At 42.4% G+C, this 26,803-nt stretch overlaps 1 protein-coding gene across 2 annotated transcripts in view; it reads left to right on the top strand.

Annotated features, from left to right (window-relative positions):
• The window catches only part of ankrd44 (ankyrin repeat domain 44), a 266,596-nt gene that overhangs the window by 186,567 nt on the left and 53,226 nt on the right, over positions 1-26,803 (top strand). Inside the window, exons 17-22 of one of the 2 annotated variants that reach the window (XM_070875907.1) lie at positions 7,192-7,218; positions 9,507-9,578; positions 9,683-9,884; positions 11,866-11,953; positions 25,496-25,613; positions 26,548-26,767. In XM_070875907.1, coding sequence (XP_070732008.1) covers positions 7,192-7,218; positions 9,507-9,578; positions 9,683-9,884; positions 11,866-11,953; positions 25,496-25,613; positions 26,548-26,767 — 727 coding nt within the window. The remainder of the gene's footprint in view (positions 1-7,191; positions 7,219-9,506; positions 9,579-9,682; positions 9,885-11,865; positions 11,954-25,495; positions 25,614-26,547; positions 26,768-26,803) is intronic. The other variant, XM_070875908.1, reaches the window with a different exon arrangement.

Below are 26,803 nucleotides of genomic sequence, written 5' to 3'. Positions count from 1 at the left end.
AAAAGGTAAAGGCTTCACTTGTGTAGTTAAGCAACCACAGTCAACAATTCAAGTACAGACCCGATCAAGCGAAAAGAAACATTTGACACAAGTGCAAGGAAAAGTAGAAATCTAGCCAGCTGGGAGAGCTTTCTAATGCAACAAAGGAATTCGAAGAAAATAGCAAGAGGTACAAAAAGGAATAAAAATAGCTTTTCATTACAGTAACTGCCGCAAGCCTTATGATCTTCCGAAGAAGATGGGTGTACGTGTTACCTTCACCTTGTGTGGTTTGGCATATGTGCTTTTATGTGTTTCATACGGAACAAGGTGGTTTAATCCAATTCATAACTTTAGACTTTCCAGGTTTGAGATGAAGCAGTGCATTTGATGTAGTCTACATGGATTTTAGCAAGGCTTTTGACAAGGTCCCACATGACAGGCTGATCAAAAAAGTAAAAGCCCATGGGATCCAAGGGAGTGGCAAATTGGATCCAAAATTGGCTCAGTGACAGGAAGCAAAAGTTGACGGATGTTTTTGCGATTGGAAGGTTGTTTCCAGTGGGTTTCCACAGGGCTCGGTGCTCAGCCCTTGCTTTTTGTAGTATATATCAATGATTTAGACTTAAATGTAGGGGGCATGATAAAGAAGTTTGCAGATGATACAAAAATTGGCAGTGTGGTTGACAAAGGGAAGGGAATACACAATAAATGGGAGGATACTGAGAGGTGTGGAGGAACAACGGGACCTTGGTATGTATGTCCACAGATCCTTAAAGGTATGAAAAGAGCAGGGGAGTTATGCTGGAGTGTATGCAACACTAGTTAGGCCACAGCTTGAGTACTGCGTACAGTTCTGGTCACCACATTACAGGAAAGATGTGATTGCACGAGAGAAGGTACAGAGGAGATTTACAAGGATGTTGCCAAATCTGGAAAATTTTAGCTAAGAGGAAAGATGGATAGGCTGGGGTTGTTTTCCATGGAACAGAGGAGGCTAAGGGAAGATTTAATTGAGGTGTATAAAATTATGAGGGCCCTAGATAGAGTGGATAGGAAGGACATATTTCCCTTAGCAGAGTGAGATAGTGGTGGGGGTAGGTGGGGGGTAGAAATTGTGAGTGTGTGTGAAGATGGTGGTCGATGGTCTGATCGTGTGGGGTGGGGGGGGGCGGCGGTTTACAGGGGAGCTTGTTGTGTTGGAAGGAAACCATGATGCTCCACCTGGCCCACAAGCAGTGCTGTAAATCACTTACCTTCTCATCTCTTTTCTTCCTACCAAGTTTTCTGAGGCCAACATGGGTTAAAAATAGAAATGAAGGCATGCAGCCTCCTTAAAAGGTTTCAATCGCCGTGATGCCTCTGTTCGGGCAGGTTCGAGGAGGGTTGGGTTCCTGTTTCAGATTTTTATCTTTTCAACTTCCCACCCGACCCAAACGAACCTGTTTTGGGGGGTTAAAATTACCCCCAAAGTGACTGAGCACTTGGACAAGTAACAGCTGATCAAAGAAAGTCAGCATGGATTTGTGAAGGATAGGTCATGTCTGACTAATTGAGTTGAATTTTTTGAGCAGGTCATGAACATGGTGGAGAGGACAGTGTCCATGGATGTTGTCCAATGAACATTCAGGAGGCATTTGATAAGTTTCAGCACAGGAGGTTATTAGGAAAAATGTGAGCACACTGAATTGCAGATAACCTTGCGAGATGGGTTGGTAAAGGTTGAGAGTTAGAAGACAGAGAGTAGGGATAAAGGGTTCGTTCTCTGATTGGAAGGATGTGACAAGTGGTGTTCCTCGTGGATTTGTACTGAGACCTCACCTTTTCACCATATAAGTTAACGACTTGGATGACGCAATACAGCGTTGTATTTCCAAGTTTGCAGATGACATGGTTTGGAGGCACAATAAGTTGTGTCGATGGGAAGAGGCAGTTACAACAACAACAACTTGTATTTATATTGCACCTATAACATAGTAAACATCCCCAGGTGCTTCACAGGAGTATTACAAGACAACACATTTGACACCGAGCCGTGTAAGTCGAAATTAGGGCAGGTGACCAAAAGCTTGCTCAAATAGGTTTTTGGGGAGAGTGGTAATGATGGCCGATTTGAGGGAGAGGGGACAGTACCTGAAGAGAGCGAAACGCTAACAACGTCAGCTAACATGGAAGCCAGAAAAGGAAATTGGGTGGTCGGTTTGGTGGGAATAGGGTTGAGGGAGCAGGACGTGGGTCTCGTGGACAAGATGAGCGCAGAGAGGTCAAGAGGGGAGATCGGAGAGAAAGTGGTGAAAGATGTGAGTTCAGAGCTAGGGCAGGGTGGAACCTTAGAGAAAAATTGGCTCGGTGAGCTAGGGGAAGGAAGGGAAGTGGCAGATGCAGCTGAAAGAATGGTCTCAATCTTAAAATCAAATAAATCCATGAGCTCCTCGCACTTGTTATCAGAGGTGAGGGACAAAAAGAGCATAGAATAACTGAATGAGTGGGCAAAACTTTGTCAGATGGATTGAAATGTGGGGAAGTGTGAGGTCATTGACTTTGGATCTGAGAAAGGTGCAATAGAGTTCCCGCTAGTGAACTATTGCTCCACCTAGTGGTAATGCAACTACTGATGTAAATAATAAAAAGGTCATGTGACAGTCACATGATAAATTTCTGAATTGGAGCCATCTTGGAGCGTGTGTTTGTTAGTGATGTCGTAAGAAAATATATTGGCCACGCGGATAGGATTTCTGGATTCCCTGGCTGAAATTTTTGTTGGTGGATATTCCAGCCAACCAACAAGAGAGATTCTTTGTTTTGCAGAACAGCTAAAAATCCAAGGTAAATTACAAGCACACTTGGCTGAACTGTCCGGATGGCCACGCCTATGGGAATAATAGGGCACTTGGGTGAGTTCCATCACGACCGAGAGACTTTTGGAGCGTATGTGGAGCGGCTAGAAATGTTTTTCACCACAAATTGTATCGTCACAGTCCCCGATGATGAAAACTGTTAACCGGGTGGTGTGAGAAAGAAAACAGGCTATTTTCTTGACTGAAGCAGGTGTATGGAACCCTGAAAAATTTGCTTGTTCCCGTCGAGCCAAAAGACACGCCGCTGACGGAGATGAACAGCACTATAGTCCTGGGCCCCTGGAAATTGCTGAAAGTTATAGTTTTGGAAAACAAGATCAATTAGTTGATGAGGGTATCAGTGAGTACATTAAAAAGGCTATCCAGTCACTGTCATTTTGGAAACTTTCAGGACCGAGTATTGCGTGACTGCTTTGTTTGTGGGATGAAAAATGAAGCAACCAGAAAGAAGTTGTTAACAACCCTTAACTTGATTTTTGATTTAACTTGTTAGACAGCTATGTCGATGGATATAGCCGCCCAATACTCCTGGGAATTTCGCACCATTTCCCATCATCAGACAACCGAGGTGAATCGCCTGCAGGTAAAAAGTAAAAAGCAGTTGGGCCCCAAGGCCGCAGCAACTGGCCACGGTAACAGTAAATTGAAGTCGTGCTATCGGTGCCTGGGACAACACATTGCTCAAAATCGTCCATATGTGAAGGCAGAGTGTTTCTTCTGCAAGAAAACTGGGCATCTTGCGGAGGCGTGCCGACTGAAGAATAAACCAACATTCAATGCTCGAAGTAGAAATCGCCAGACACTACATAGCATTGAAGAGAAACAACAGGACGAGGAGGCTCTGGAGATGCACGTCATCAGGAACACGAGGGTATCTAACAGCGATTCGCGAAATATCATCATGCAAGTAGACATTGCAGGAACCAGGATACCCATGGAAATCGACACTGGATGCATCCATGAGTGTAGTACCAGAATCGCTATATCTCAAGTTATGTGATTTTCGACTGGAGAAATTGAAGATAGAGTTGCGAGGCTACTCAGGAGCAAGTTCCTGTTGTTGGATGTATCACCGTACCCATGAAATACAAGAATCAATTTCAGAGCTTGCCTCTCATAGTAGTGGCAGGAGACAAGCCTGCCTTGATGGGTAGTAATTGGTTGGGATCACTGAAGCTGGATTGGAATGAGGTTTTTCATGTGGAAACGATATTTGTATCGAAAGATGACATTATCAAGCAGTATTTGAAGGTGTTCCATGAAACAGGCTGTCCGATCCAAGGCGAGTGTCGGAGTGCAGAAGGACACTAGACCAGCTTACTGCATGCCACGTCCTGTACCATACGCACTTGAGCAGAAAGTTGAGCAAGAACTCAAAAGACTAGAAACTAAGAACATTGTTGTTGTACCTAAGTCAGATGGTAAGGCTATGACCAGGTTGCCAGACCAGGTTGCCATCCCCATCACAAGTTACACCCCATCAGGAAGAAGTGTTCTATTTTTCATACATTGATGAGCTGCCAGTCACAGCTGAAGAGATTGGTGGAACTACCAAACGTGACCCAGTTATGTCAAAGGTGTATGATTACATAGTAAATGTCTGGCCAAACCAGGTATTAGAGGAAACTATTCATCCATGCTTCGTAGGAATGAATTATTAGTGGATAAAGATTGTATCGTGTGGGGTGCAAGAGTAGTTATCACAAATAAGTTCAGATCCAAATTATGAGGAGATCTTCATGACCAGCACCTTGGATTGTGCTGGACCAAGAGTTTTGCACACAGTTACTGATGGTGGTCAGGTTTCGATAAACATAAAAAATAGGTGCAAGAGCAGGCCATTCGGCCCTTCGAGCCTGCACCGCCATTCAATATGATCATGGCTGATCATGCAACCTCAGTACCCCACCCCTGCCTTCTCTCCATACCCCCTGATCCTTTTAACCGTAAGGACCACATGTAACTCCCTTTTGAATATGTCCAACAAACTGGCCTCAACAACTTTCTGTGGCAGAGAATTCTACAGGTTCACAACTCTCTGGGTGAAAATGTTTCTCCTCATCTCGGTTCTATATGGCTTACCCCTTATCTTTAGACTGTGACCCCTGGTTCTGGACTTGCCCAACATAGGGAACATTCTACCTGCACTTAACCTGTCCAGTCCCGTCAGAATTTTATATGTTTCTATGAGATCCCCTCTCATTCTTCTAAATTCCAGTGAGTATAAGCCGAGCCGATCCAGTCTTTCCTTGTATGTCAGCCATGCCATCCCGGGAATCAGTCTGGTGAACCTTCGCTGAACTCCCTCAATAGCAAGCACGCCCTTCCTCAGATTAGGAGACCATAACTACACGCAATACTCAAGGTGTGGTCTCACCAAGGCCCTGTACAACTGCAGTAAGACCTCCCTGCTCCACTACTCAATCCCCTCGCTGTGAAGGTCAGCATGCCATTTGCTTTCTTTACTGCCTGCTGTACCTGCATGCCTACTTTCAATGACTAGGTCTCTTTGCACCTCCCCTTTTACTAATCTGTCATCATTCAGATAATAATCTGCCTTCAGTCCCTTCAATTTCCCGAACACCATTTCCTGACTGATAAGGATTTCCCTCAGTTCCCCCTTCTCGCTAAACCCTCGGTCTCCTAGTATTTTCGGGAGATTATTCGTGTCTTCCTTAGTGAAGACAGAACCAAAGTATTTGTTCAGTTTATCTGCCATTTCCTTGTTCCCCATTATGAATTCACCTGATTCTGACTGCAAGGGACCTACATTAGTCTTCACTAATCTTTTTCTCTTCACATATCTATAGAAGCTTTTGCAGTCAGTGTTTATGTTCCTTACAAGCTTACTCTCATACTCTATTTTCCCCCTCCTAATTAAACCCTTAGTCCTCCTCTGCTGAATTCTAAATTTCTCCCGGTCCTCAGGTTTGCTGTTTTTTCTGGTCAATTTATATGCCACTTCCGTGGATTTAACACTTTCCCTAATTTCCCTTGTTAGCAACGGTTAAGCCACCTTAGCTTTTTTATTCTAACCACCCAGTGGGCTACTGTGGTAATGCAACTTCTGATGTAAATAATAAAAGGATCATGTGACAGTCACTTGACAAGATTCTGGATTGGAGCCATCTTGTAGAATGTGCTTGTTAATGATGTTGTAAGAATATATCACAAGGCAAATCAGAATAATTAATGGTGAGAAACTAGGAGCTATGATGGGGCAAAGAGATTAAGGCATTCATGTACACAAATCACGAAAAGCTAGTGCACAGCTACAAAAAGTAATCAGAAAAGCTAATAAAATTTTAGCCTTCATGTCAAGGTGGTTATAATTCACTCGTGATGATTCAGTTGTGCAGAACCTTGGTTAGTCCTGATCTGAAGTACATTCAGTTTTGGGCACAGAAACTCAGGAATGATGTATTGACCGTGGAAGAGGTACAGTGCAGATTCACCAAAATAAAACAGGGCTCAAAGGGTTAAATCATGACGGGTAGCACAAACTTGGTTTGTATTCTCTTAAGTTTAGAACATTGAGAGATGTTTTAATTGAGACGTCAAAAATGATAAAGGGATTGAATTGGGTAGATCCAGAGAAACGGAAACTTGAAAATGGCAAGACTGAGATTGATGGATTTTTTTGATTGATTCAGGGTATCACAGGATATGGGACAATAGGACATAAATGGAGTTGAGGTACAGATCAGCCGTGATCTAATTAAATGGCAGAATAGGTTTTGAGGTGATGAATGGCCTACTCCTATTCCTCTGTTCCTGTGATGCCTGGCTGACCTTGAAAATCTTTTAAACTGAAAATGGGAATTTATTGCTCCAAATATAAATTAAAATTGTTTTATTTATTGGCCACATTTTAACAATTGAAATTTGTGGATTAACAACCAATCATACCACTATAAAATCTTATCTATATTGATTGGATAAATTGCACAGAAGGCTCTTGTTGCTGTTCAGCATTCGAGTAAATACTGATGCAATTGCAATCTCAAGGTTACGACTAAATTTATGGTGAGCACAGTTAGAACATAAAGTAAGCAAATGTTGTTCAGTCTTGAGCAGCCGCTGAGTATTAATCATTGTGTTTAAGTGCAATCAAAGGAAATATAATTTACTTTTAACGCCAAAAAGACCCACCTGGAAATACTGTACTTTTTAAAATAAAAATGCCTTTCTGACTGGACATTTTCTTGATTAAATGTGCTAATTAAAATGAATGACTTCCAGAGATAAAAATATTGTTTTATTGTTCAAGCTGAAGAACTGAAATTCATTTCCATTTTGTCATTTTTATTTTTATGTATGTTGCTATTATTTTAATGTCTACTCTTTTAATTAGATTGCCAGCAAAAACTCCTTGGAGTTTGTAAGTAATTGCAAAGTGACTGCATGATGCTTTTACTCTGTTTTTCACTGGAATGAATTTGATCATTCATGAAATTGATCATTCATGAAACATCTTTCTGTGCAGTTTTCTTTTAATTATTCTCTACATTGCATGCTGTGATTTTCTACTGCACTAAGCTACAAGACTTCAACTTTAACACACATTTTCCAACTGTGAACCCTTAATTTTTGTTTATCCTTTTGGAAAACAGTACACATGCAATATTTGTCTCAAAATTACAAGAATTAAATGGGTTTTCAGTGTTCTTGAGGTGGTGTTTCCGTTGTACATAATTCTGAAACCAAGGTAATAATATTGTGCACAGAATAATTGTAATTAAAGACAAGAAGATAGTGCACTATCGAGGGTAAATTCAACAGTGCTTCACTTCCAACAAGGATCCACACAAAAAAAGCATGAGTCGGAGATGAGCTACAACACTGTCACTGCAACTCGTGCTCTCTGAGTGCGGCTCACCGCAGAGTGAGTGAGATTGGGTTATTTTGTGATCAGATGAGCAAAATAGCACCAGAAAAGTTTGAACATGCTTCTTCAAATCATGCCATTGGGCCGAATATATATGTGAAGCAAAATATTTTCTGTACAAATATTAGCGCAATTTAGTTTTGATGAATTAATATTAAGAAGTACATCTATACATTCAGACATTGTAAATAAATGTTTGGAATTTGAGAACCTTATGGAAAAAAATAGTTTTCAAATACTGGACAATTGTTCATGATGTCTGACTGTACAGCTATGTTTTTTTAATGTTTGTTTACCAAAAGAATTTTCCAAAGAAGTGAGCCTATTCCAGACATTCTTATTTTCCCCATCCTCACATTCACATTGGGGCTAAAATTTCAGTCGGAGGCTTCCTTCGTACGAACGCCTCTGACCCCAAAAAATCTACGAATCTACCTGTTGGTCCCGGAGAAACGTAGGATCCTGGTCGGAGACCTTCATTTGCTGCGCATCGCATTGGGACCTGTCTTCGAGGTACGTAAGTCCAAGCTGGAGTCACGTGGGCCTGGACAACCAATCACGATGTAGTATTCTCATTGACAATAATGGGAACTTCGTTTCTCCGAGTTTCCATTACCATCAATGAGAAAAAATCCTAAAACAACCAAACACGACGACATAAATAAATAAAACACCTCACATATTTAAAATTAATTGAAATTAAAATTAATTAAATGTTTTAGAGAAAATTATTTTTTGAATTTTTTTTAATGTGATTAATACGGTTTAAAATAAAACCTAAATGGACAGGGTTTTTAACGTGTTTTAAAATTTAATTTTTATATGTTTTAAAACTCTTAGCTGGTAAAAGTAGGCTATGCACCTGCTTTCACCAGGTGTAAGAGTTTGAAGGACATTCGCTGGGCATGAGTTAGGCAAATAGCCCAATCTCTCCCACACGAATGTCCTTCTCCCAGGGATGCGGAGGATCTGTCAAGAGAAATCTTGACAGATTGGAAAAGCCTGTATTTGGCGCATGCGTATTGCGCCCCGAAAACCAGCTTTTGCAAGGCCTCGCCGGGTCCGTCCGCACTTCGTGAGGCCGGAATTTCAGCCCCAATGTTACCATATGTCATTCTTCTTTAATTGTAGCATTTTTTTTGTTTTGTTAACTGAAAACATTAATAGCCTCTTGTGCAGATATTTTGTTTTGCTGAAGTGCAGTTCATTCTCTCATTTGTTTCAATACATGTTTAAATATGCACAGTTTCCATTTGAACAGTAGAAGCACCGCCTTTATTGTTTGGTTAGGGCATGTGACTGAATTTGCTCAACTTTTTTTGATAATATATTATGACAGCAATAAAAAAAACCTGCACTTTCCGCAATTTAAGAGATTTCTCGTGGCTGTATTCACAACTTTCTGCTCGTTTGGGTTGCCTAATTAAAACTGAGCTTTCAAATTTCCATTTTTTTGCATGAAGAGCTGTTTATGGGTTTAAATTTATTGTGATAAATTTTTCCAGCACAGCAAATGAAATATTAGTAAGATGAACAAACAACAAAATTATACAAACCATTTGCATGGGAAATTCTACAAGTCTATAAACAATTGTAATTTTTCATACTAATTTTAGTTGAGTTCAGTTCAGCAAGCTGTATTACCATGCAGGAATGTCAGTTGCATATTTTTTGTACAATACTTTTATTGTATTTGCCATAGTAAAAATCTTAAGTATTTAGGTGTTATTTCCATGGTAGTTTATTATTTTTTTTAAACAAGAGTCATTTTTCATTTATAGCTTATGGAGGCTACTGCGCACAGTTTTGATGACTCTGATTCAGCAGCTCCAAAGAGCCCTCTGCATTTGGCTGTAAGTTAATTATTTTGATTCTGATGGACATTGCAATAAAAAACATTCAGTATAATTTTACTCCACTTAAATTCTTCACTGCTCTGATTTATCTTCTTTCTTAGGCTTATAATGGTCATCATCAGGCACTTGAAGTACTTATTCATTCCATTATTGACCTTGATGTAAAAGACATGAATGGACGTACAGCCTTAGATTTATCATCCTTTAGAGGTCACACTGCATGTGTCGAAGCCCTCATTAACCAAGGTGCTTCCATCCTTGTAAAAGACAATGTGGCTAAAAGAACCCCACTTCATGCAGCAGGTACCTTTACATAACTTTTATTTTTCAGTTAACTCATGTTAGAGTTATAATATATCACAGTGAACATTTGCTGTAGTATGGAGAGGTGATCAAATACTTCGTAGCAATTCATGTTTTCTTAGCTGATGGGATCATATATCTCTGCTAGAGAAAGAAAATTGCAGAACAATAGTGTAACTTGTAACTTTACACAAATATTCTCAAGTTTTGCTTTGTCATCTTTGAGGGACAGTGAGAAACTTTGCAGAACCTTTACTCAGGAGTATAAATGCATTGTGTGAAGTCCACGGTTGGGTGAATACAGAATTTACTGCTTTTTCTTGTTTCATGCTTTTTGTTCTAATTTTAGTCAGCTTGTAATCTGCCTAATTATGGCCATTTCTTCAACACCAGACATCCTTCTGTCCTTATTGAGTGAAGTTGCCAATTTATGGGCAGTTTTATACAATTGATTCATGCCCAATGAGACCTGGGCAGAAACTCACTTTGGACCTTTGTATCCATGAGATTTGCATTTTACCGGTTCATGTGGTTGGACTGTATCATAGGTCCTAGAATTGAAAGGACAGTCCACTCATCAACTGTGGCCCAGTCTGATTTTTATTGATGTTGTGCAATATCTGTTTGTTTTCTCCTGGGTTATGTACCAATTTTGTTTGAGGGATTGCAGGTGAGCTTCTCTAAGGTCTTTGCCAATGGCAGTCTGTGATTGGCTATGAGGCAAGAGTAGCCAAGTGACTAGTCCAATTTCTCTTTCCACTCCTTCCTACCCAGTGGGAAATCATCTGGCTTTTTCTCTGAATCCAATGGTACAACTGAGTTCAGTTTTTCCCCATCTGGAGAATCTTTGATGCAGCCTTGCTTCTTACCACCTCTTTAGGTTAGAATGTGCCATTCACTGTGCCTGTTGTTTTCATCTTCAATAGTCTATAAGAGCTTCAGTGAAAAATGTTACCAAATATGCTGGAGGAGCTGGTAATTTTTTGTGAGCATTGTTCATTAGATACCTCTGAGGTTCTTTTAATTTCTTATCTATTCTGGATTAATTCTGGCATTTTACTATGTGCAAAGGTTATGCCAGGGATCTGGTCTTGAAACCTATCATCAAACTTTGTGGATTTGAGAGGGGTAAGCTGGAATTGAACACCTGGTTCTTTATCAAATTTTTCATACTAATAAAAACCTCTCGTCTTGGCACTGTTCAGGCACTTCAGTAATGGCAATTCCATTGAGTGTCACATTTTCTATTAGCCATTTCCACAGAGAAACATTCAATATTAAATAAGTTCTTAATTTGTATGTAATTACTTTATTTGGTTTTTTAAAAATATTTAATTCTCTGGACTTATTCAGCCACAGATGTGATTTTCAGTAACTTTGTTCGAACAATCCACTTGAAAATATATTTCATAGCAAATATTTAGCACGTACAGTAAACCATTGACGATTGGTTTACATTTATTTTTCATCTCTTCATAATCAACATTCAGAGGCTAGAATTCACACTAAATTGGCAGCCTCAGATTACCAAAGCATCAGTCAAGCTGCATATATTTAAATGGTAGTCCATTAGTATTTAGCATGTGTAGATCATCACTGAGACAATCTAACGTTTCTCCTGATCTTAATCTTATTTTTAAAAGTACTGAAATGTGCTCCATCTTTACCATGAGGGTTGAGGCAGGCATTAAAAGTTAAACCGGAAAATAATGGTGAATAGGTTGTTATGACTGAGGCTATCAAATTCTAAGACTAAATGATCAGACCGCTTGCTAAATGGAGGGAGGAGCAAACGGACTGCTGTCCCTGGATAGAGTGTTACCACAATTTAATGTGAAAAAACAATATACAGAACCGTAACATTCCCTTTTTGCCATTGTTTTCTTGAACTCATGATGCAGCCTTATTCTCCGTATTATACTTTGTGTGAACAGATTGGCATCGCGCAGTGTAGTATATGTCAATCTTTTTTCTATTGTAGTGTCCAATGGTCATACAACATGCCTGCGCATGTTAATAGAGGGTGCAGATGGCTTGGACGCCGTTGATGTGACAGACGGCAAAGGACAGTAAGTGGACCAAATGATTTCCTTTTGCAGTTATCAAAAAAACTACTTTTTCTCGTTACATTTTGGAGCCTTTTATCTGGATGTGGTTTTTAATAATGTACATCATAACTGGGATTTTGCTCATCTGTCTCCAAAAAAATCAGTCATAATTGTCATAGAATCATAGAATAGTACAGCACAGAAGGAGGCCATTCGGCCCATCGAGTCTGTGCCGGCTCTTTTAAAGAGCAATCCAGTTAGTCCCACTCCTCTGCTCTTTCTCCATATCCCTGCAATTTTTTCTCCTTCAAGTATTTATCCTTTTGAAGGCCACTATTGAATCTGTGTCCACCACCCTAACAGGCAGAGTATTCCAAATCGTAACTACATGATTTAGACGAAGGGATTGAATGTAATATCTCCAAGTTTGCAGATGACATTAATCTGGGTGGCAGTGTGAGCTATGAGGAGGATGCCAAGAGGCTGCAGGGTGACTTGGACAGGTTAGGTGAGTGGACAAATACATGGCAGATGCAGCATAATGTAGATGAATGTGAGGTTATCCACTTTGGTGGTAAAAACAGGAAGGCAGATTATTATCTGAATGGTGACAGATTAGGAAAAGGGGAGGTGCAACGAGACCTGGGTGTCATGGTACATCAGTCACTGAAGGTAGACATGCAGGTACAGCAGGCGGTGAAGAAGGCAAATGGCATGTTGGCCTTCATAGCGAGAAGATTTGAGTATAGGAGCAGGGAGGTCTTACTACAGCTGTACAGGGCCTTGGTGAGGCCACACCTTGAATATTGTGTACAGTTTGGGTCTCCTAATCTGAGGAAGGAATATAACATAAGAACATAAGAATTAGGAACAGGAGTAGGCCATCTAGCCCCTCGAGCCTGCTCCGCCATTTAACAAGATCATGGCTGATCTGGCCATGGACTCAGCTCCACTTACCCGTCCGCTCCCCGTAACCCTTAATTCCCTTATTGGTTAAAAATCTATCTATCTGGGCTTGAATACATTCAATGAGCTAGCCTCAACTGCTTCCTTGGGCAGAGAATTCCACAGATTCACAACCCTCCATGAGAAGAAATTCCTTCTCAACTCGGTTTTAAATTGACTCCCCCGTATTTTGAGGCTATGCCCCCTAGTTCTAGTCTCCCCGACCAGTGGAAAGAACCTCTCTGCCTCTATCTTGTCTATCCCTTTCATTATTTTAAATGTTTCTATAAGATCACCCCTCATCTTTCTGAACTCCAATGAGTAAAGACCCAGTCTACTCAATCTATCATAAGGTAACCCCCTCATCTCCGGAATCAGCCTAGTGAATCGTCTCTGTACCCGCTCCAAAGCTAGTATATCCTTCCTTAAGTAAAGTGACCAAAACTGCACGCACTACTCCAGGTGCGGCCTCACCAATACCCTATACAGTTGCAGCAGGACCTCCCTGCTTTTGTACTCCATCCCTCTTGCAATGAAGGCCAACATTCCATTCGCCTTCCTGATGACCTGCTGCACCTGCAAACTAACTTTTTGGGATTCATGCACAAGGACCCCCAGGTCCCTCTGCACCGCAGCATGTTGTAATTTCTCCCCATTCAAATAATAATCCCTTTTACTGTTTTTTTTCCAAGGTGGGTGACCTCACACTTTCCGACATTGTATTCCATCTGCCAAACCTTAGCCCATTCGCTTAACCTATCTAAATCTCTTTGCAGCCTTCCTGTGTCCTCTACACAACCCGCTTTCCCACTAATCTTTGTGTCATCTGCAAATTTTGTTACAATACACTCCGTCCCCTCTTCCAGGTCATCTATGTATATTGTAAACAGTTTTGGTCCCAGCACCGATCCCTGTGGCACACCACTAACCACCGATTTCCAACCCGAAAAGGACCCATTTATCCCAACTCTGCTTTCTGTTAGCCAGCCAGTTCTCTATCCATACTAATACATTTCCTCTGACTCCGCGTACCTTTATCTTCTGCAGTAACCTTTTGTGTGGCACCTTATCGAATGCCTTTTGAAAATCTAAATACACCATCGGTACCACCATGCTCGTTATATCCTCAAAGAATTCCAGTAAATTAGTTAATCATGATTTCCCCTTCATGAATCCATGTTGCATCTGCTTGATTGCACTATTCCTATCTAGATGTCCTGCTATTTCTTCCTTAATGATAGCCTCAAGCATTTTCCCCACTACATATGTTAAACTAACCGGCCTATAGTTACCTGCCTTTTGTCTGCCCCCTTTTTTAAACAGAGGTATTACATTAGCTGCTTTCCAACAACTAACTAACTCCCCAGAGTCCAGAGAATTTTGGTAGATTATAACGAATGCATCTGCTATAACTTCCGCCATCTCTTTTAATACCCTGGGATGCATTTCATCAGGACCAGGGGACTTGTCTACCTTGAGTCCCATTAGCCTGTCCAGCACTACCCCACTAGTGATAGTGATTGTCTCAAGGTCCTCCCTTCCCACATTCCTGTGACCAGCAATTTTTGGCATGGTTTTTGTGTCTTCCACTGTGAAGACCGAAGCAAAATAATTGTTGAAGGTCTCAGCCATTTCCACATTTCCCATTATTAAATCCCCCTTCTCATCTTCTAAGGGACCAACATTTACTTTCGTCACTCTTTTCCGTTTTATATATCTGTAAAAGCTTTTACTATCTGTTTTTATGTTTTGCGCAAGTTTACCTTTGTAATCTTTCCTTTCTTTATTGCTTTCTTCGTCTTTCTTTGCTGTCGTTAAAAATGTTCCCAATCTTCTAGTTTCCCACTAACCTTGGCCACCTTATACGCATTGGTTTTTAATTTGATACTCTCCTTTATTTCCTTGGTTATCCACGGCTGGTTATCCCTTCTCTTACCACCCTTCTTTTTCACTGGAATATATTTTTGTTGAGCACTATGAAAAAGCTCCTTAAAAGTCCTCCACTGTTCCTCATTTGTGCCACCGTTTAGTCTGTGTTTCCAGTCTACTTTAGCCAACTCTGCCCTCATCCCACTGTAGTCCCCTTTGTTTAAGCATAGAACACTCGTTTGAGACACTACTTCCTCACCCTCAATCTGTATTACAAATTCAACCATACTGTGATCACTCATTCCGAGAGGATCTTTTACAAGGAGATCGTTTATTATTCCTGTCTCATTACACAGGACCAGATCTAAGATAGCTTGCTCCCTTGTCGGTTCTGTAACATACTGTTCTAAGAAACAATCCCGTATGCATTCTATGAATTCCTCCTCAAGGCCACCCCGTGCGATTTGACTTGACCAATCGATATGTAGGTTAAAATCCCCCATGATTACTGCCGTTCCTTTTTCACATGCCTCCATTATTCACTTGATTATTGCCCGCCCCACCGTGAAGTTATTATTTGGGGGCCTATAAACTACGCCCACCAGTGACTTTTTCCCCTTACTATCTCTAATCTCCACCCACAATGATTCAATATTTTGTTCATTAGAGCCAATATCGTCTCTCACAACTGCCCTGATATCATCCTTTATTAACAGAGCTACCCCACCTCCTTTCCCTTCTTGTCTATCTTTCCGAATCGTCAGATACCCCTGTATGTTTAATTCCCAGTCTTGGCCACCCTGCAACCACGTTTCTGTAATGGCCACCAAATCATACCCATTTGTAATGATTTGTGCCGTAAACTCATTTACTTTATTTCGAATGCTGCGTGCGTTTAGGTAGAGTGTTTTAATACTAGTTTTTAAACCATGATTTTTAGTTTTGACCCCTCCTGCAGCCCCTTTATATTCAGTGGCCCATTTTGTTTTTTGCCTTGGGTTTCTCTGCCCTCCACTTTTACTCATCTCCTTTCTGTCATTTGCTTTTGTTTCCTTTTTGTTTCCCTCTGTCTCCCTGCATTGGTTTCCATCCCCCTGCCACATTAGTCTAACTCCTCCCCAACAGCACGAGCAAACACTCCCCCTTGGACATTCTTGCTATTGAGGGAGTGCAGTGAAGGTTCACCAGACTGATTCCTGGGATGGCAGGACTGACATATGAAAAAAGACTGGATCGACTAGGCTTATATTCACTGGAATTTAGAAGAATGAGAGGGGATCTCACAGAAACATATAAAATTCTGATGGGATTGGACAGGTTAGATGCGGGAAGAATGTTCCCGATGTTGGGGAAGTCCAGAACCAGGGGTCACAGTCTAAAGATAAGGGGTAAGTCATTTAGGACCGAGATGAGGAGAAATTTCTTCACTCAGAGTTGTGAGCATGTGGAATTCTCTACCACAGAAAGTTGCTGAGGCCAGTTCGTTGGATATATTCAAAAGGGAGTTAGATGTGGCCTTTACGGCTAAAGGGATCAAGGGGTATGAGAGAAAACAGGAATGGGGTACTGAAGTTGCATGATCAGCCATGATCATATTGAATAGTGGTGCAGGCTTGAAGGGCTGAATGGCCTACTCCTGCACCTATTTTCTATGTTTCTACTAGTTGCGTAAAAAAAAGTTTCTCTGCATGCCGCCTCTGATTCTTTTGCCGATCACCTTAAGTTGATTCTTGAGATGAAGGGGTTGTCTTATGAAAAAAGGTTGGGCCTATACTCTTTGGAGTTTAGAAGAACGAGAGGTGATCTTATTACAACATAGAAGATTCTGAGGGGGCTTGACAGAGCCTGCTCCGCCATCTTATTGAATGGAGGAGCAGGCTCGATGGGCCACATGATCTACACCTGCTCCTATTTCCTTTGTTCTTAAATCTGTGCCCTCTGGTTATCAACCTTTCCGCCATTGGAAACAGTTTCTCTTTATTTACTCTATCTAAAGACGTCATGATTTTGAACACCTCTATCAAACATCTCCTCTTAACCTTCTCTGCTCTAAGGCGAACTACCCCAGCTTCTCCAGTCTATCCACATAACTAATCCCTCATCCCTGGAACAATGCTAGTTTTTTTTTTATTCACTGGATGTGGGTGTTGCCAGCAAGGCCAGCATCTGTTGTCCATCCTTAATTGCTCTTGAGAAGGTGGTGAACCACTATTTCAGAGGGCAATTAACATGTTGCTGTGGGTCTGGAGTCACATATAGGCCAGACCGGGTCCTCTGCAAAGCCTTCATTGCCTTCCTAAAGTGTGATGTCCAGAATTGGAAACAATACTCCAGCTGGGGACGAACTTGTATTTTATATAGGTTTAGCATAACTTTCTTGCTTTTTGTACTCAGTGGCCTAGAAATTCAAGAGCACTGTAAATCTGCGAGTGGCATTGCAGAGGCCACAGTTAACGGCTGCTGAAATTAATAGCGCTGGTTGCCCCGGTAAGTTGGTGCTGCTTGCTAATTAACAAGAGACGTAGCACTAAACTTACTGTGCAAGGCCGGTTTTTCGGGCAGTAGCCTTAGCAAGGTGCCCAATGTAGCGTGGACATAGCGTCATTGCAGCAAGAGCAGCCTTCTCTTTAAGCAAGGCTGTCCATTTAGAAAGCAGAGCAGTCCCTTAAAGGGGAACTACCTTCTAAAATGAAAAAATAAAGATTATTTAAAAATACAGTTTTTAGCCCTTAGAGCTCAATTGCCTTTTGAAAAGAAAAGAAGTATTAAAAAGTCTTCAGCTCTTAAAACTGAATTACCGTCTGCACCTAAAAAAAGACATGGGAAAAGTGCTTCAGCACTAACGCAAATGGCTCAGCAAGCCAGCGAAGGGCACCCAGAGTCTCACATGCAGCACTTCAGCTTTGTGCAAGGGGTCAACACTGCAAGAGAGGTCCTCTACCCACAGGGGCTAGGAGGCCCTCCAGAAAAAAGGATGTGGGACCAGATCACTGAGGCCATCACTGCCAGCAGTGTTGCCCCCACCACCTGGCTCCAGTGCCTAAAAGAAGCTTCATGATCTCAGCCAGTGATCAAGGTTAGTGAATGCATCTTCAAAAGCCGTCTTCTACCAATTGCACCACCAGCCTTGCACACTGCTCAGAGCATGACCCCTACCCCCAATCACTCGCCTACCAACAATCTGTACCAAACACGAGGCACGCCCCCCCCATTCCTAGCCTCACTTCACCCCCTTGGAGGAGACGGTGCTGGCCATTCTTGGTTGGGGCGCATGGCTCAGCCCTTGGCCAACGGCGGGGCAGAAAGGATACAAGATGCTAATATCCTCATACGCTATCCTCCTCCTTGCATGAATCTTGCATTCCAGTCCTCCCCTCACCACAACTCCACTCTTGTGCCTTCCTCATTTCACACACCCAAGAAATGCAGCCTTCTCAGCCAGTGGTTGACCAAGAATAGGGAAAGGAGAGTGAAGAAGAAACACCATCACTCGATTTGACACTGCAAGCCACCAGCTCCTCAAGGTCAACCAGCAAGGCCATTTGCATTATCTCCCACTGAAAGACAGCAGCCTTCCACCAGCTATGCTGCAGCACTGTGTGACATCAGTAGGATTGGTGAAGGCACGCAAAAGACACGCACTAAGGAAATGCAAAAGGTTAATTAAGTTAATGTCATATTGAATGGATCGATGTATAAAGTTGGATTGGTAAGTTTGCTTTGTGGTGGCTTTTACTTAAGCACTGTGGTCAAGAGGAAGCTGTGATGGTCAGTAGCTTTGGTGTGATGTGGGACAAATGTTGAAAGGGGAATTGAGGTTGTGGTCACTGGTACTGCAAGCAGATGATTCCATCGTGGATATCACGGCCAGAAAGGGGCTGTCTGAGTTGCATACTTTTGCTGCTTCCTCTTCTGGGTTTTCCTTTTCTGCATCTTCCTCTTCCATCTGCAAGCGAATGCTGGAAATCCGAAATAAAAGCAGAAAATGCTGGAAATATGCAACAGGTCAGGCAGCATCTCGACCGGAGACGTGAACTCTATTTCTCTCTTCACAGATGCTGAGTATTTCCAACATTTTCTGTCTTCCCAGAGACCTTCCTTTACCATCCGAGGCCTTGCAAGTGTCCAGCAGCACTCGCTGCACACTTTTAAAAAAAAAACTCTTAACTTCTATTGCATCAAGCCACTACTTCAATAAAACACCATAAATCCAGTCCTAAAGCTTAAATGCAAACTTACCTGAAAGCTGTGTGGGTCTCCGGAGGTTCACGAAAATGGTGGCCGCCAAATCCCGCGCCAGAGGCAGGCATTAGTTTGCGGCGGCCATTTTTTTTCAGGAATGTGCCGCTAACGGTAAGTAGGCAAATTTCTAGACCTATACCTCTATTTATAATGTCCAGGATTCTATCTGCTTTATTAACTACTTTGTTAACCTGTCCTACCGCCTTCAGAGATTTGTGCACAAACACCCCCTCAGGTATCTCCTATCAAAATATATCATCTCACACTTTTCTGTGTTGAATTTCATCAGCCATGTGTCCTTTATGGTCTCTAATATGGTCCTTTATGGTCTCTCATCGGCCCCACTCTTTCTCTAGTTATCCTCTTGCTCTTCATGTATTTATAAAACATCTTTGGGTTTTCCCTGATTTTACTTGCCAACATTCTTTCACGCTTTCATTGCTTTCCTGATATCTTTTTTAATTGCGACCCTGCACTTTTTATACTCTGCAGTATTGAGATCTCAGTAGCTGTCATAAGCTTCCTTTTTTTTTATCTTACCCTGTCTGGCCCTTGACATCCAGGGGGCTCTTGATTTGTTAGCCCCACCTTTTTTCTTTAAGGGAACATACTTGCTCTGTACTCTCAGGATCTGCTCCTTGAATGCCTCCCACTGCTCTGACACTGATTTACCATCAAGTAGCCGATTCCACTCCACTTTGGCCAAATCTCATCTCAGCTCAGCAAAATTGGCTTTACCCCAATTGAAAACTTTTTTTCCTGGTCCACCTTCGTCCTTTTCCATAACTACCCTAAATCTTACTGAATTATGATCTCGAGCACCAAAATGCTCTCCCACTGATGCCCTCTTCATTCCACAAAACCAAGTCCAGAACTACCCCTTCCCTTGTTGGGCTAAAGAAGTTCTCCCAAATGCATTTTACAAATTCCGCATCCTCTGTACCATTCACACTACTTTTTTCCCCAGTTAATATTACAGTAGTTGAAATCCCTCACTATTACAGCTCTATAGTTTATGCACTTCGCAGCAATTTGTTCTTCTATCTCCCTCTGACTGTTTAGAGGTCTATAGTACACTCCCAGTAGTGTGATCGCCCCTTTTTTGTTCTTCAATTCAACCCATTAGGCCTTGTTTGATAACCCCTCTAACATATCATATCCCTTCTCTCAGCTGTAATTGTTTAATTAATATTGCGACCCCCCCCACCCCCCCATCCCGTCTGAAAACCCTGTAACCAGGAATGTTGTGCTGCCATACCTGCTCTTCCAGCCATGTCTCAGTAATGGCTATAATATCATACTCCCAAGTGTCTTATCTGTGCTCTCAGCTCATCTGCTTTATTCCCTATACTCCTTACATTGAAGTATATACCATTTAGTGGTGCCAATGTTGTTTTAGAAAAGGCAGCTGCCTTTTCTCACAAGCTGGCACTTAAGAACATTGGGTTAGGTAGTACAAGACACTCTGGGCTGGATTCCGCTCTGATAGGCAGGTTAGTGCAGGGCAGGACTTCTGTTGCCAACCTACTGAACTTTCCTCCCAGTGTCCTCATTGTCCAGGGTTTAAGAGCAGTAAAACTGATCCTCATTGGGTTACCACCCTGCAAGGGAGGAGAAATAATGCTGTTGCAGCCTTTAAAAGGCTGTTGCTGGACAAAAGGGCCATGACATTTTTAACAGCATGAAGAACTGTAAGAATATGTGAAAGAGGAGCAGCCTTGGCAGAGGGCTGTCAGCTGCAGGAAGAACTCCCAGATGCACCCATGGAGATTTGGATGGCTCAAGTAATGCTAAAAGGATTGACTATTGGCCACTGGACAGGAAGCTAAATATGAGGGTGGTTCAGGCTTTGTGGGGAGATTACTGAAGCTGTCAGTGCAACCTCCACCATCCCAAGAACTGCCACATTGTGGAGAAAGTGCTTTAATGACCTCATTGGAGTGAGCAGCCTATTCCTCCAATTGTGTGAAACACAGAAGAGCTGGTTTAGCTGTGCACACAATGTCATTTCTCCTTGAAGAAATGGTGGCTGAGTGTGAGGGAATTGTAATCTTGCAGAGAAAGCACATGAAGCTTGTTGTGTCCTTCGATGCTCTAATGACTCCATGAGGCAATGTGTTGTACTTGAACTGTAGTGACCTTAGTTCTTTATTTGTTAACTCCAGAGTGAGGATCACACCTGATGGCCTGCCTTTTGTACTCGGCCAGGCACACCTGTACAGGTAATCTACAAGTCTCCCACTGCTGTGTCCTCTGGTGGCACACCTTGTGATAGTACCAACAGTAGCCATGTAGGATACATTACATTGCTGACACTACTTAGGATGAACCTTGACCTGCTCCTGCTCAGATCTTCCCCACGTCTGCTGCCTCCTCCGGTCTTGGGTCTGCACTCGGTGCTCCTTTACTTGCCGCTCTCGCTCTGCTCCCGCTTTGGCCTCGCCCAGGTTCACTGCCTCCTCCTTTTGGTCTGAGACCATAAAGGAAATCTGGAGGCAGAAGACGTGAGTATGATTCTTAATGAATACTTTGCATCTGCTTTCACAAAAGAGAGTAGCGATGCAGACTTTGCAATGAGGGAGGAGTAATGTGAAATGTTAGACGAGATGAAACCTAGTGAGAGAGGAAGTATTAAGGGGCTTAATCCCTAGGCACGGATGAAATGCATCCCAGGCTGTTAAGAGAAACAAAAGAGGAAATAGCAGAGGCACTGACCATCATTTTCCAGTCCTCTCTGGCTACAGGTGTGGTGCCAGAGGACTGGAGGACTGCTAATGTACCTTCGTTGAAAAAGGGAGAAAGGGATAGACTGAGTACTTACAGACCCAGTCAACCTAACCTCAGTGGTGGGAAAATTATTGGAAAAAATCCTGAGGGACAGGATAAATTTTCATTTGGAAAGACATGTATTAATCAAGGACAGTCAGCATGGATTTGTTAAGGAAAAGTCATGTCTGACTAACCTGATTGAATTTTTCGAGGAGGTAACCAGGAGGGTCGATGAGGGCAGTGCATATGATATAGTGTATATGGATTTTAGCAAAGCTTTTGATAAGGTCCCACATGGCAGACTGGTCACGAAAGTAAAAGCCCTAGGGATCCAGAGGAAAGTGGCAAGTTGGATCCAAAATTGGCTCAGAGGCCGAAAGCAAAGGATAATGGTTTGGTGTTTTTGTGACTGGAAGGCTGTATCCAGTGGGGTTCCGCAGGGCTTTTTGTGGTATATATCAATGACTTGGACCTGAATGTTGGGGGTATGATTAAGAAGTTTGCTGATGACAGTAAACTAGGCTGTGCAGTTGATAATGAAGAAGAAAGCTGTGGACTGCAGAAATATATTAATGTACTGGTCAGGTGGGCAGAACAGTGGCAAATGGAATTCAATCTGGATAAGTGTGAGGTAATGCATTTGGGGAGGTCTAATAAGGCAAGGGAATACATAGAAACATAGAAAATAGGTGCAGGAGTCGGCCATTCGACCATTCGAGCCTGCACCACCATTCAATAAGATCATGGCCGATCATTCACCTCAGTACCCCTTTCCTGCTTTCTCTCCATACCCCTTGATCCCTTCAGCCGTAAGGGCCATATCTAACTCCCTCTTGAATATATCCAATGAACTGGCATCAACAACTTCCTGCGGTAGAGAATTCCACAGGTTAACAACTCTGAGTGAAGAAGTTTCTCCTCATCTCAGTCCTAAATACAGATTAAATGGTACGACACTGAAAAGTGTAGAGGAACAAAGGGAGCTTGGAGTGCAGGTCCACAGATCCCTGAAGATAGCAGGCCAGGTAGATAAGGAGGTTAAGAAGGCATATGAAATACTTGCCTTTATTAGTTGAGGCATGTGTGCAGTTCTGGTCACCACATTACAGACAATAATATGTGATTGCACTGGAAAGGGTGCAGAGGAGATTTACAAGAATGTTGCCTGGACTGGAGAATTTTGGCTATGAGGAAAGATTGGAGATGCTGGGCCTGTTTTCTTTGGAACAGAGGAGGCTGAGGGGAGACCTGATTGAGGTGTATAAAATTATGAGTGGCCTGGATAGAGTGGAGAGAGTGTTTCCTTTGGCAGAGGGGTCAACAACCAGGGGGCATAGAGTTAAAGTAATTGGGGGGAGGTATCGAGGAGCTATGAGGAGAAATGTCTTTACCCAGAGAGTAGTGGGGGTCTGGAACTCTCTGCCTGAAAAGATGGGAGAGGCAGAATGCCTCACCACATTTAAAAAGTACTTGGATGTGCACTTGAAGTACTGTAACCTCCAGGGCTACGGACCAAGAGCTGGAAAGTGGGATTAGGCTGGATAGCTCTTGGTCAGCCGGTGCGGACACGATGGGCCAAAATGGCCTGCTTCTGTGCTGTAAATTTCTATGATTCTATGGGCCCAAGTTTCCACACGATAAAAAACGGGTGCCCCTCCGAGCTGGGCGCCCGTTTTTGGCGCCGAAAACGGCGCCGGAACAAAACCGCGCAATTCTGGAGCGCCCTGCAGCTCCATGTCTGCTTGGCGCGGTGCCCAGGGGGCGGAGCCTACCACTCGCGCCAATTTTGTAAGTGGGAGGGGGCAGGTACCATTTAAATTAGTTTTTTTCCTGCCGGCAAACCTGCGCGTGCGCGTTGGAGCGTTCGCGCACGCGCAGTGTGAAGGAAACATTGGCACTCGGCCATTTTTGTAGTTCTTTGTAGCTGTTTAATTTTTGAACATTTTTTAATAAAAGCACATTGCCATCAGCACATCAGCACTGAGGCTTCTTGCAGCAGGGAGAAGGCTGCAGGAAGCCTCAAAGTTGAGGCAGCCGTCCGTCCCCCCCCCCCGCGGGAACAAACGGCTTCCTCCTCCCCCCCCCCCCCCCCCCCCCCCCGTGGGAACGAACGGCTGCCTCCTCCCCCGCCCCCCCCCCCCCCCGCGGGAACGAACGGCTACCTCCTCCCCCTCCCCCGCGGGAACGAACGGCTGCCTCCTCTTCCCCCCCCCCCCCCCCCCCGCGGGAACGAACGGCTGCCTCCTCTCCCCCCCCCCCCCCTCCCCCGCGGGAACGAATGGCTGCCTCCTTCCCCCCCCGCGGGAACGAACGGCTGCCTCAACTTGTGAGGCTTCCTGCAGCATTCTCCCTGGCTGAAGCACTTTCACACAGGTAGGAAGATGGTTTATTTAATCTTTTCTTTGCTTATAAATTTTTATTCAGGTTGGATTTATTTGTATAATATTTGTCTAAGTATAAATAAGGATTTATTATGGAATTTAATGACTTCCCTTCCCCCCCACCCCCACCTCGTTCTGGACGCCTAATTTGTAACCTGTGCCTGATTTTTTAATGTGTTGACAAGGTTTTTTCAGTTCTATAAAAATCTTCACTTGCTCCATTCTAAGTTAGTTTGGAGTACGTTTTCACTGTGGAAACTTTGAAATCAGGCGTCAGTGGCCGGACACGCCCCCTTTTGAAGAAAAAATTCTGTTCCAAAGTAGAACTGTTCTAACTGACTAGAACTGCAGAAAAAAAAATGTGGTGAATTGCGATTTCTAAGATAGTCCGTTCTCCACCAGTTGCTCCTAAAAAATCAGGCACAAATCATGTGGAAACTTGGGTCCTATGTGTCCACCCATTCCACCAGCCTGTGTATATCCTCTTAAAGTCTATTACTCTTTGCTCACTGTTTGCTACACTTCCACATTTCATATCATCTGAAAATTTCAAAATTGTGCCCTTTACCCCCAAGTCCAAGTCATTGATGTAAATCAAAAACAGCAGTGGTCATAGTTCTGAATCTTGGGAACTCCACTGTATACCTCCCTTAAGTCCAAAAAACAGCTATTCACGCAGCTCTCTTTTCTATCCCTAGCCAATTTTGTATTCATGCTGTTACTGTCCATTGTATCCCATGGACTTCAATTTTGCTAACAAGGCTAATATGTAGTAATTTATCAAACGCCTTTTGAAAGTCCATATCCACAACATCAACTGCAATATCTTCATCCACACTCTCTGTTACCTTATCAAAAAAAAAACTCAATCGAGTAGTAAAACATGATTTGCCCTTAACAATTCCGTGCTGGCTCTCTTTTATTACTCCACGCATGTCCAAGTGACAATTTTCTCCCGAATGATTATTTCTAAAAGCTTCCCCACCATTAAACTGACTGGCCTGTAACTGTCAGGTCTGTCCTCTCCTTATTTGAACAAGGGTGTAACATTCTCCAGTCCTTTGGCACCACCCCTGTATTTAAGGAGGATTCGGAGATTGTGGCCAGCACCTCCACAATTTCTACCCATGCATCCCATCCGGACCAGGTGACTTTTCCACTTTAGGTACTGCCAATCTTTCTAGTGCTTCCTCTTTATCTAATTTTATTTCATCCAGTATCCCAGCAACCTCCTTGTTTACCATACTTTAATTGTTAACTTTCTGCTTTTGTGTTCTAATTATTTTTAAATACTCTTGACTTAACCTGTCATCTCACAACAGCTAACTATTTTTTTCTAAAAAAAAATCTTCACTAGGACACCAATGATGCTTGCAGTTGCTAATGGACACATCGATGCTGTCATTCTGTTACTTGAAAAAGGTGCCAATATAGATGCAGCAGATAAACAAGGCTGCACAGCCTTGCATCGTGGGGTGAGGCATGCATTTAAAATATAGATGCAGACTTAACTATTTTTTTTTGAAAAGACACATACAATAGCAGTCTTTTCAAAAGGAAACCAACTCCGAACCTGAAGAGCTAATGCAATTTTAAGACTAATTAAAATGCCTACACTTCTCCTTATTTTTTATAGTTTAACTTTAGTAATAGGTTGTTGTCATTGGTTTAAATATTTTATGTGGTGATATTTTCAAAATCACTGGAAATAAATATAATTCTGCCACAGCTTATTTGTATTCTTAAATTGAAAATTTGATCCTCATGGGCTCAGTATGATTACATACATCAAACATAAAATAATTTGACATTGAAATGTAAAATAATTCTGCTCTGTTGGGGTAAATCTAATATGGATTCTGTTATGTCTCAAATAAAGCAATGTGACTGAGTACTGTAGATTTGAGTAAGTGTGACCTTAGTCTCTTTATTCTGACTCCAGAATGCTGGCACAGCATGGGAGGCCTGCTTATCTGCAGTGCTCCCAAGGGATGCTGGGATCCCTTGGGACTCCAACAGATGCGCCCTCTGGTGGCGATAGAATGCTGGTTACAAGGTGTTGCATACATAACAGATTCCACTTCAGAACAAATTCTATAATGGAACTGGCCTTCTATTACAATATGTTTTAAAATGTATCCCTGTGTAGATTTGGAGAATGCTTTCAGTCAGCTCCATTTGTCTTGAAGCAGAATGGGCTGTCTGTGGTGACATGATATCACTGTTACTTCAGATTTTTGCAGCTGGTTATAAAATTTCACAGGTGTCCTGTTTGTGTAAATGCTGCAGATGCTGGACCAATACCTTGAGTGAGCCTATTGGAGTCAAACTGAGAACATGTTCTTGGCTTGGCTTTAAAGTTAAATCACTGGGCGAGTACATTATTTAAATGTTGATTATTTTTTATAGGTTGTTACCGGGCATGAAGAATGTGTGGAAACCTTATTGGAACATGATGCATCTATTATATGTCGTGACTCCAAAGGAAGGACCCCATTACATTTTGCAGCAGCTTGTGGTCATGCAACTTTGTTGTGCAATTTATTGCAGACATCACTTTCTATAAGTTCCCCAACAAATCTAATAGATAATCGTGGCTACACACCCTTGCACTGGGCTTGTTACAACGGTAAATAATTTCAAACTTTAAAAATAGTAAATATAA

The sequence above is a fragment of the Pristiophorus japonicus genome, chromosome 3, assembly GCF_044704955.1.
Source record: "Pristiophorus japonicus isolate sPriJap1 chromosome 3, sPriJap1.hap1, whole genome shotgun sequence".
Taxonomy (NCBI): Eukaryota; Metazoa; Chordata; class Chondrichthyes; family Pristiophoridae; genus Pristiophorus; species Pristiophorus japonicus.
Note: the sequence above shows the minus strand (reverse complement) of the source record. Positions and strands in the feature narration are given on the sequence as shown.